The sequence below is a fragment of the Stegodyphus dumicola genome, chromosome 10 (assembly GCF_044657685.1).
Source record: "Stegodyphus dumicola isolate Sdum_Otavi_A_Nest chromosome 10, ASM4465768v1".
NCBI classification, from domain to species: Eukaryota; Metazoa; Arthropoda; class Arachnida; order Araneae; family Eresidae; genus Stegodyphus; species Stegodyphus dumicola.
In genome coordinates, this window is record NC_140777.1 from 120,535,583 (window position 1) to 120,548,124 (window position 12,542).

The window sequence follows — 12,542 nt, forward strand, 5'->3', positions numbered from 1 at the left end:
ATTAATTACAAATAAGGAGTGGTAATAGTTATTTCACTTCCTTCTTTATACTCAGTGGTTCTTCAATTTTGTTTCATCTATAAATCTGGCAATCTAGGTTTTTTTTAGTCCAAAGGGATTTGAATCCCGAAGGACTATTAGTTTCGTTTTGGCATTTTGCGTCGGACTCATAAATGTCGGTTCACTTCAAGGAGGTTAGAATAGAATAATCTATTCTAACCTCCTTGGTTCACTTTTCAAACTGTTGCCACAAAATGTTAGAGTCCTGCATTATATTTGAAGAAATTAAATAATGAAAAATCTGCATAAATGTATGCATATTTCTCGTATTGTGATAAAACAACGGTACATAGAGTCATCGAATTTTGAATAACGTAATCCTCCAACGAATATGAGCATGTGGAAGACCAAATTTGAAATTTGAAATTTGTTTTATGATCGATTTCCTATTTTTTAAAACTTTGACGAATTTTTGATTAACAAACTCAAGGATTTCAAAGCGAGCAATGGCAACGTTGTGCAGAAAAAACATTTTTATCTCCAGCGCGTGAGTCTCTGTATCGGAAATTCTAAAGATATGCTCGTTTTAAAACTATTTTGCGATATTGCTGTTGCACTGGATCTTATGGTTTAAGTGCGAGGAACATGATATTTAATAAAGAAAGGTAACACACAAAATGTTAAAAAACGCCCCTTTGGACGTAATTTAAAATCTGAAACATTTCAGATTTTTTTTTTAATTTCTTTAATGCTGTTGTTGGAAAATTTATTACCGCTAAAGCTACGTAGCGTTCAGTTTACGCTACAGAAAATACTGAATGTTACTCATCATTAAGATGTACAGATGATTTGATCATTGCGTTAATGTAAATAGTTTCATTAATCTTTTTATGATTATGAAGTGAAAATGAATGTGATATTAAAAGAAGTTGGAATACCGACTCAGAACAAAAATATTATTTAAACTGGAATTTACTAGACTAGAGACTAGAGACTGAAAACTTTTCCTGCGAATTACTCGTATACTTTATTTTTTAAAATTAGTTTTATTGTGTAACTTTGAATGTGGCAGCTTTAAATTTGCAGTTTATTTTATGTCAGAAATCTGGCAACTCTTATCCATATCGCTTTCCTAGACGCTTGTCTTTCTTCCACATTTAGTGGTAATCGTGTGCCGTGTTGAGTTAGAGGTTTGCAGTTGTTTGCGGATTTTTCGGTTGTTGTGTGCGTCGGTTTTTAGCATCGTGTAACGTTTCTAAAAGATTTGAACTTTCTTCGGTTAACATGAGCTACTACAGCAGTGGCAGGCGTTCCCCCGGCCGTGATTCAAGTCGTCATAGCTCAAGCCGGCGAGCTATGAGTCCACCACGACGAAGTAGATACCAGCGTTCCGAAAGTCCAGGACCAAGCCGAAATAGAAGTCCTGTTGATGAAAACGCGTTGCCTTCGCAATTTGGACGAGTATGTTTTTTTGTATAAGTTATATGTATGCTGTTTAATCTCTTTTTGGTTCGTTAGAAAAATTTATTGGTCGTCTATTGTTGGTTTGCTGGCTTTTATGTATTTTTAACTTGTACACATAATTTTTTTAGTCTTATACCTTTTTACAGTTAACATCTCAGTTTAGATTAAACGTTAGATGTAAAGGCTGCTATTACTTTTCTTTTCGCGCCTATGTATTCTTATCCGCCATTTTGAATTACCGGTAATGTTTGACACTATAAGAATTTGCTATGAGGTTCGTTCATAAGTGTTTTCAACTGTTATGATTTAATTTTTTCATTCTTATATTCCGACAAAAGTGAAGTTGCATTTCTCTTATCTTTTTTCAACATAATTGACGAATTCTTGATTTCTTGAGCGAATACGGGACGCATGCGTGGAAGATAATGTTCTGTTTTTAAATTGGTAACTGCTTTTTTTTTTTTGTTTGTTTAAATTTTTGTCATATAATCTATGTATAAAATGTTTTAAGTTTTTATTGTCTTTATGGGAAGTTTAGGTTATGGTGGTTTATCGGTAAGCTTTCACCGCCTGTTCATTTCTTTGTTCCAGTGTGAAATTTGGCTAATCAAGTTTTCGCCGCTTGTTAATTTCTTTGTTCAAGATTAAATTTGGCATATCTTTTATCCTGTATGTCTAAATAAAATCCGTGTTGCCCATGTGGTGTTTAGGAACAAAAACTAGCACCTTAAAATGCTTAAAAATCTCAGTGTTTCGTTTTTGCATGCTGTTTTAACTCCCGTCTCTGATTTATTTCGTTTCATTCATATTTGTTAAATATTGTTTCATTCTGTATGTTTAATCATCATCCAATGCAGGCATGCAGTCTTTTTAATGAACTTAAAAAATACTTTAGCATTTCTGCATCCAGCATGTAAGTTAGCGCCATTTTCCAACTGCATGCTTTCTTTTTATCACCTGTCATTTTCAAAATGTATTTATTTGAGATGAATCTTACCTCTCTTATTTTGAATGTCTTGCACATAGATATGGTGAACACTGATGCACTTTAATGAATACACAAAAGTGCGCTAGAGTTGTACGAGACAAGTATAATTTTTATATAAACTGTAAAATCACTTTTCATGTAGCTTATTTTATTGATATTCATTCTACTGTAAATGGGCTAAAAATGACTGCAATATCCTGAACTATGTCTGTATGCATTCTGCTGAAAAATAACATTTTCCAAGAACATTGAAATTGATTTATGTTTTTTGTTTAACTTGACATTTACTCGAAAATATGAAGCTTATTTTTTAGTATATTTCTTTTGATTTTAACATTCAATCCAGTATTTATTGTACTCGTAATTTTTTTTGCTTTTATCTAAGTAAATGTGGAATGAAAGTATTTTTTTCAGTATTTAACTATACTTTATAATGTATATGTGTAATATGTTTAATGTGAAGTAAGTAGAGCTTGTAAGGTTGTATATGTGTAATATGTTTATTGTGAAGTAAGTAGAGCTTGTAAGGTTGTATATGTGTAATATGTCTAATGTGAAGTAAGTAGAGCTTATAAGGTTATAAGCATAACATCAATCTAGATTGTATTAAAAGAAAATCCAAATAAAAATGAAGCGTTTTATCATGGTTTGTGGAATGGAAGATTTACAGTGTACTCTCGATTATCCGTGTGTTGCTGGCCAATGTATATACACTTAAGGCTAAATGTGAAAGTGCATTAAAAAAAAAACATGAATGAGTCTGAGCGTGTTCTGAATTGCATCTTTAGATTTAGCTTCAGTGATTACCTGGTACATTTCAAAGTTCTGGAAAAGTAAAGAATTTAATGAAATTAAAAAAAAAAAAAATAAAATAAATAAATAACTGTATTGGATGCCATGTAGCAAAAGCTTGGTTAAAATTAAAACCAATAACACTAAATGATGGAGAATATTCAGCAAAAGTGCAGAATCGCCCACTTATTTGTTTGACGCTTTTTACAAGAATAAGAAGAATTAGATTTTTGTCAATTTTCTTTGACTTTTTAAGTGAAAATAGGCTGATGTGTACATGGATAAAGTCAAGGGTGTGCACAATACCACTTTTATGCAATTCTGGGATTTTAAGTGAAAATAATTCGATGTGTACATGGATACCAAGTATGTGCAATTCTTAAAAACGTGCCAAGCAGTGGGTGATTTTGCACTTCCCCCAAAATCATAATGTAATATCTTCAAAATTACATTTCATAAATTAGAATGTAAATTATGGTCATTACATCTTTTACAAGTGCATTGCTTTACTATTTTATGTAATAAAATTTGTCTTCACTGTTTTCTAGCCCTTCTTTTCTCTAAATTAAAACACAAGCTACAATATAAGCAAGCAGTTTCAAGGTAAAAATTTTTGGTGTCATAAGCACTTGCACAGAATCTTTTTACATAGCTAATCATGCTAACAAGAAAGAATTTTTTATTATTGCATGGCATGGGTCATGCAACACTGTGTGACAACAGTAGTTACTGAAAATTACTGATATAAATGACAGTATAGTTACAAGTAAGTAAAGTTACAAGATTCTTAATTACAGTAAAATATCTAATTGATGCAAACAGTTATGGGCATATGAGTGCAAAGACAACTCGGGCGACATGCCTGGAATCTTGTTAACTCGCAGAACAGAGTCCAGTATCGCATGTCTAATAATAACTAAGAAGACACTACTTTATAAACACCTACAATTTTCAGAAAGTTAATGGCAGATAATGAAATAGCCTTCTAATTTCAAGCGGCCAGTATTTTAGAGGAACATTATCACAAGGCACTGCATTATTTTCTTGATTGGAAATTAATTTGTAAAACATGGATGAATTTATTTCATCCTAGAATCAAAATATGTGTCAAAGCAGAGCAAGCATTCATGCTCAACAATTAAAAAATGTCGAGCAATTGGGTACTATTTGGTTTTGAGGGCCGTAAAAAAATTTGCAGCGAAAATGTATGCACGAAAGCGAGCATAGCAAATGCGCCCATTTAACAGCATGCCAAATTAGCGTATGCGTTGATTTCAGATTGCGTAAGTTTATATAGTTCTATTTCTTAAGATGCCATTGACATATTAGTTTAATTTTTCAATCCTTTTTTGATATCCTATAGATTTAGCAATTTGGGAATTGGCCATGACGAAAACTCGGCAATAGAATATTGGGTAAAGTGCAGAATCACCTGTTGCTTGACGCGTTTTTAAGAATTGCACATGCTAGGTATCCATGTGTACATCGACCTATTTTCACTTTAAAAAAAAAAATCCTAGAATTGCACAAAAATGTCACTGTGTGCACCCTTGACTTTATTTATGTACACATCGACCTATTTTCACTTTAAAAAGTAAAAGAAAATTGACAAAAATCGCATTGTTTTTACCCTTGTAAAAAGCGGCAAACAAATAAGTGAGCGATTCTGCACTTTACCGAGAATATTTTCAAAGAAAAGGCATCATTCATTATAGAAAATTACGTTTGGACAACCAATGAGGTGAAATTATGCTTTAGCGATAAGTCAGTAGCGATGCAGGCGTCCATTCAGTTATGTTTAGCAATTTTTATATAAATTATAATAATGATCTGAAATACTTATTTACTCTTATGCTTCCATTCAGTCATGTTTAGACTTTTTCATATAAATTATAATAATAAAAAAAGTATTGTATGAAATTGACCTTTCATCTAAATTAAAACATCAATCTTGGGTAGTTATTCGGCCCATAAACGGCCGAGCTGAACACTGGTAACTCAGTCCGAGGTTTGAATCTCACGAAGGGGCTGGCTGCATGGGCGTTTTCGTGGTTTTCCCCCATGTGTAACGTGTATACGAGCCAGTTTCCCTCAGAAAGTCCTCCACAAAGGCATCCCTTCCCTTAGGCAGATAGCTTTCGAGGCTTTGCCATAATCACACAACACACACACACTTAGATAGTTATTTACTATTATACTTCCTTTCTTGCCGCAATTATTTTTGGCAGCATTCGCATCAACAATAGTTTGGCGATTTTTTACTTCCCTTGAAACCGAATAGTACCAACAATTGCACTTGTAGGCAAATTCTAGGCCATTTTCAGGACAGCTGTTTATCACTGAATCACATGGTGTCACAATCACCGAAGATTAACAAATACTGTCAAGTTCTCAAAGATATTCTTGTGCTTGCTTAACTTTCAAAAAATTCTGGGTCTGGTTTTACTCATTATAGATACCCATTTCTCAGATAAGGACCTATATAATCTGCTACATAACTTTATGAGAACTTATCTATAATTTACTGCCACATCCTTTTTCCTTTCTGAACCTCAATCTAAATAATTATTAAGTGCCCAGGCTTTTAAAAAAAATAATAATGAGAATGAGACAAACAGTCTATAATGGCATTTCCATACTGGGAAATCCCTACTAGGCTCCAAATCTGTGTAGCTGGTGTGGCTACACTGGGCATTAGTATTGTGGGGCAGCAAAATGTTGAATTACAGCACCAACATTAGAAGCTGCAAAAGTTTCACCTCCATCTAAAAGCCTAGAACTTGTCCTACTTAGGTTGGTAACATTTAAACACCAGCAAAAACATCGAGATAAGACCATTAGTGTAGGAATACTTAAAAATTATTATTATTATTAATCAATATATTTGTTCTCTTTCTACTCTGAAGAATCAAAAATATTGTTTTGGCTTTGAACCTCCTCTACCTCACAGTTTGGGACCTGATGTTAAATCAACTTTAATGCTATGCTAGTGAATATCGCAAAATCCCTAATATTTTTCAGAATAGGATGCAAATTAAAATTTTGGGCATTTTAATGGCAATAAGATGTGATTCATGGTTGGTCATGCAGCCAACATGTTAAACTATATTTAAAAAAAGTTCTGAAATTTCTACAGAGCATTATAGCACTTATCTGATGATAGTGCAACAACCAGTGTATTCATGTAAAAAAATCGGTAAATATTTAATTTTACCTTCAAGATATCTCTGTATACAATAAGAGGCAAAAATATAGAAAAGGCAAAGTCAAGAGTTAAATTCACCAATTCTAATGAGAATGCTCTAGCGAAGTAAAGCTCTGCTGTTTTACATAATTTATGAGTAAGCTATTTGTACAAATTGAAATAATTCTTTCTTTTAAATTTGTATTCCATAAGATTTAACTTGAAATTAATGTAGATAATTACTGACAATTAGATTTTTGTAGCGTAGTTTAAGTGAGATGAGATCACTTGGGGTGATGTGCTATGAGTTGGTGAATCAGGATGTTGAACCATGAGATCATAGTAAATTCTTAAATTAATGACTTTTTACAAATTTTTGTCTTTTTACAAAATTTTAAATGATATTAAAATGTTTATGCTTTCAGAATAAAAAATTCTTAGAACTAACATTTATTATTTATGTGTATACTGTGTGTTCTCGCCAATACAGTCTACTTGGCGAGATTTGCGCCGGCCAAATGGAAAAGTACCAAATAAACATCAATATGTGTGAATACTGATAGTTTAGATTATCAGTATTTTTTTATTATCTGTGACTTGTTTTCCTGACATTAGGCGGGGTAATCGAGAGTACCCTATACAATTAATAGTAATTGGTGACGTACAGCTGTTACATGTCTGCTATACATAGTTATGTTGTTGGTGATGGTGAGTGTGCTAATATGTTTTAATTAAATTGTGGTATTTTAAGTGCAATTAGTTTTAATAATATCCTTTTGCATCACTTGCAAACTTGCAGTCCTGAAGAATTTTATTTGACAGTGCTCTGAATTACCTGATACCTGTTCCGACTTTATAACAAAGTGCACTATATTAGAGCTACTAATTATAAGTTGAAGGAAAATGAAGTGCTATGAAAAAAATTTTAACTTTAATAAAACTTGTACAGATTCTATTTTTTGTTAAGTAATTTTTGTCATTTTTATTTCAATCCCAGGTGCTATTTTGTTAGAGCGGTGTTGGTTAAAAATACATCACTTTTTGCCATCAATTGTTGCCTAGTGTAAAATGAAAATTATGAAACAGTGAAATATGGAAAAAATATAATTAGCGGCAATATTTCTAATAAAGGAAAATCTAAAATAATTAAAAATTTGAATTTTTCAGTTATTTCCTACTGTGCACCATCCTGAATCATATTGGTAGACTGGTTTGTTACACCATGGCAATAAGGTTGCCAACCTCTGGTCTACAAACTTGCAGATGAAAATGGATATGCTTTCAACATGCATGTGTATCTGAAAGGGTAAGGTTTGGAAAAAAATGTTCTGCACATCAAACTATCATTGAACTTGTGGAATGCGTTCAAGGGAATGTACATAAAGTTTTTCTGGACGGTTTCTTTTCATTCCCACAGCTGTTTCTCGCCCAAAATATGAAAGAAACATCTGTGGTACCTTTAGGTCAAATCGAAAACATGCAGAGAATTGTTTTCTCAGGGTATGGTAGCAACATGCTGGAAGGATAAACAAAAGGTTTTTTTTATATTCTGAGCAACGTGCATACTCCTTCCAAAAAATTGGAAACTGGATCTGAAAAGCCAAAAGTAGTAGCTAGTTACAACACCAATATGGGTTATGTAGAACTCGGCGGCCGTATGCCTTTGAGAGGAAAATTCCGAAGTGGACAAAAAAAAATATTTTTTCACTTATTAGACATGTCTTTTGAATGCTTTCATTTTGTTCAAAATGAAAAATTCTGGGATAAAAAATAAAAATTTTAGAATTAAATTTATCAAATGGAAAGTTTTCCTCAAGAACCAAAAATGTCATCGCCTAGAATTTCTCAGTCTGTTGAATGTTAACTTTCAATGAAAACCACAACCAGCACTCTCCAGTTCAAATCAAAATTCAGAGATGCTGTGTGGTTTGCACTGAAAATGGAATTGGGAAAAGAGCTACTGTTTCATGCAAGAAATGCGATGTTGGACTATGTATAAATTGTTTTGAAATTTATCACACTAGCAGCCTTGAGACAGATACACAAGTTGAATTCAAGTGCACCTGTTGTGCTCAGGACTTATCATATTAAATATATAAATTCGGAAAAAAAAAAAAAAAAAGGTTAAAATTTGAAAATCGTCTATATTCATGAGTCTATACATGTATATTTATATAGGTGTATATAGGTACATAAATATGTATATGCGTGTGTAATGTATATCCAGACACATGTATAAGATACATATCCACATGTGTAAATATGTCAAGCATGCATACTCGCATACCTGTACACATGTACGTATGTGTAAGTACCGTGTATGTATGGTAACTGTGTACATATATATGTATGTAATTTATTTGAAAATCGGATTTATATTCAAATATTACATTAATTTGTATTTTTTTGCATTTGAAATATCAGTTCTATTTGAAAATATGAAAGAAGAGAACAGAATCTCATTTGAATTATTGATGATTTTATGGAGATTCGTCTTGAAACTTTGGATCTTTCTACGAGATCAGGAATAACTGACCTTATATTTTTCGTGGTTTGAATTTCCTTTTTTTCTTAATATTTAAGTTTCATTAATTAAATTTAATATATTTTCCAAATTTTGCTTTCCACAATTTTACAGCTTTTGCCAAGGCCATGCCTCTTAAAAAAGAGGCATGGCTGTTAATATTGAAGCTGTGAAAATGATCTTGGCAGCACCAGCACTGTGAAGGTCCCGTCCTTCTTTGAAATTTTTCAATCTTGATTTTTGTGCCTAGAAGGTCACTTCATTGGATTTAAGGCTGTTGTAGATTTATAGGTGGAATAGAGGCATAAGTGTGTTGATCTTCCTCCTTTCATTTGAGATGTTTTTTTAACTTTGAACATATTTTGATCGTGGTTTGCACAGTGCTAATTGGCATGTTAGAGGACAGCCCTTGTATGGCAGTTTTTAAGGGGTCTTTTCGTTTTCAGATTATAGGATATATGTTGTTCAGTTTTGTTTTCAGCCAGAAATGTGAAAATACACATTAATCATTTTCATTAGCAGTTGTAAGTTCAGGAAAGTTGATGTCTTATCTGGACCAAATGTCCTCCTTAATTGTAACAAGCAAAAAGGACCATTCTGCTCTTGATATGATATGGACTGATGGAGGTAGTTGAACTCTTGGCTTGTGATTTTGGCCCAGTTGTGGGCTGAGATTACTCATGAAATCTAGCGTTCCGTATAAAATCTAGTATTAATTTGTTGGAAGAGGATTGTTATTAAGTGGTTCATCGGTATTTAATTATAGTTTTTTAGAAATTAAGTGCTTTGGCAGAATAATAAATTTGTCAGCATCAATGTTTCTCTCTTTTTTTAAAAATTTTATTTTTATTTTGTTTTATTAGTATCACTCCTTTAGCTTACTAGGTATAGGTTTTGATTTGAAGATGGTCTAGGTGGTGAGTGTATTCTTTAAATGTAATTTCTGCTTGTTTTTAGTTAAATTTTATTAATTTTGGACAAAAATTCTGTTTCAGTAACAGGAAGAGTAGATTAAACTCATGCCAAGGATTGTACAAAGTGATGCGAGATTATTTAAAATATGTAGACCCTCATTGATGAGCTGTTGGATCATTTAGTCCCTGCTGAGGGCTTGCTTCTCCAGTCTCAGAATATCGAACTGGAGATCCATGTGTCTTCTTTTTAGCTGGTAGTTTTCCTAGTTCTTTTGATAAAGTCACTAGGCGTTGGTGGAAGAAGGAAAGTGCAATTGATAAGGGATATAGGCCCTAAAGGCTGAATATTATCATGCATAGTTGTAAGAATGCTAACTGGCAATGCTGCACTTGGGTACCAGTGGGTCTCAATGCTGAGCTTTTAAGTGAGCGAACTTCATTGTTTACATTAATAACATGAATGATTTAATCCTGCTTTTTGTATTTTGAGACTGCCCTGTATGTGTAACCGATCTGGAAACAATGGGCTGTACTCATTGAAGAGCATTGAAATTTAACTAGCTGATGTCGAACAAAGAATTAAGATCTGTAATATGACATTTCATACTTATTTTTTTTTGGTCAGACAATGTGGTGTTCTCAAGTTTCATCTGCAGCTATAATTTTGGAGTAAAATCCATTCCTTTTTGTATACGCTGAAACTTGAGGTAAGTATCCTTTTGCTCGATATGTCATTTATCTTTGTCATATTCCATTATGAATAGAGAATAATAAGCATTTATTTTACTCATTTACGCTTTTGCAAAATTTTCTGATTTAGCGGTTCATCCTTATTATGACAATAGTTTAAATTTTTTAAAGGCAGATTTGTGAGTATCTCCATGTCTTCTGTAAAATTCACTTATTCAGATACTGCTCTCCTGAAATTGTTCATTTTGTGGTATGTCTTTCATAAAATGACACTGGCTTCACAACATCTGTTAAAAACCAAACAATTCTTCTCTGAACCTCTTTAGAAGAATCTAAGTATTTTGTATGGTCAGCCTGTTTTAAAATATGTAAAAGCTGTATTAATACTCTTATATATTTTGTGTTATCTATGAGCACACATGCAAAGGTTAATGTGTTAATTTTATACCAATGACTTGTATGGGCAACAGTTGTATTTGATATGGTGCCTGGAATAATTTGTTAAAAAAGGACCATATTTATTATTAATGTATATTGATTGCCTAACAAGAGCTGAATTTGAAGTTAAAATGTTTGATCCCAAATTATTTTGCATTTAACTAAATTTGTAAAATACTGTACAATCTAGAGTTGGCTATTATTTTTTGTTGACTATTTAATCCATTGCCTTTATAGTATCCTCAACTAAAATGTATAAGAACTACTCATATTTCTTATTCATTGGTAAATGAATTTTTGAGCTTTTTAACATAATTCAATTTGTGGCATGAAGTATGGGTATATAAAAAGTGTCAGCTGTTTTGTTCAATATCATTTAGTAGTATAAACTGTTAGTATGAGCTAGTGGTTTGAAGTAATGTCAAAAACTACTGAAAATTTTTTTATGATCTTGGAATGCCTTCTTATGGAGTAAAGAGAGGGGTTACTCCAAGCGGCAGGGTCGTATATATATATGGCTTAGAATATTTTTGTGATATCTGCAAGAACGTATATATATACGTCAAAGAAATTAAGGCAATGTATCAAAAGTACACAAATCCAGGAATGAAATACCAGGAGAGTTTTTACATTAAAATAAAATAAAAGTTCTCATAGTAGTTTTGGGAAATTTGTGCTTTCTTAGTGAAAACCCTGGCCGCTCAGAGGGTTAAGGTTAAAATGTTATGGGCCGTATGAATACTTTTCCGATTTTTCTGTAGGCAGTGGTCTTCTACTTTCAAGAATGCCTCCAAATCCTGTAATATTTAAAATGTGTACAATTTCAATCCTAGGTCTTAAAATATTTCAGTTTAGAAGCTGAAATGGAATTTAGAACTTTATATTTCACAGCTGCCTATCTTTAGTTTTCCATCTTTCTTTTTCTAGTAGGACTGTCTAGGAAAAAAAAAAAAGATTCAATTTTAGCCTTTACCAAGGAAAATGATTCCCTGTGATTAATTGTAATTAATGAAACTTTTGCAAATCCCATTCTGTCAGCGGCAGTGGTTTTCAGCATAATTTTTCTTATTAAATTTTATTTTGATTTAAAAAGCTACAGAAGGTTCGAATAATGTATAATCAGTTTGATTTTCCTTTGCATTAATAAATAATACATTGCTAAGTTTATCCTTCCTGTTTTAGTGGGCTGATTGACAACACTTAATTTATGTTTATCATTCCTCGAAAGTATGACTTGAGATAAAATTTTGTTCGAACAGAGGTATTTTGACAAAAAATTAGAGTAAATGCCAGTGCCCCCCCCCATTAATTCTTTGCTCTTCTCCCCCAAAAGTTTTGGGGATTTTGGTTGAAAAAAATTATTTACAGAACACAAGGTAGATGAGAGACTTTAAAAGTATATTTTTTTGTATTAAGGTTGCACTTTGATGCTTAGGAAAATGATGCCAATCAAATCTTTATTAGACTTAAATCAACATATTGAGCCTGCACTTCATTTAGCTACAGTGCTGTGGGAGCGACTGGTGACGCAACCAATAGTAAAAAAAA

The 12,542-nt window shown here is 32.4% G+C and overlaps 1 protein-coding gene across 1 annotated transcript in view; it reads left to right on the forward strand.

The window, feature by feature from the left end:
• Positions 1-1,114: 1,114 nt before the first annotated feature.
• Lsm11 (U6 snRNA-associated Sm-like protein LSm11) overlaps positions 1,115-12,542 on the forward strand; it is a 40,082-nt gene continuing 28,654 nt past the window's right edge. The window contains exon 1 of the mRNA XM_085825461.1: positions 1,115-1,461. Coding sequence (XP_085681587.1) covers positions 1,285-1,461 — 177 coding nt within the window. The 5' untranslated portion in view covers positions 1,115-1,284. The remainder of the gene's footprint in view (positions 1,462-12,542) is intronic.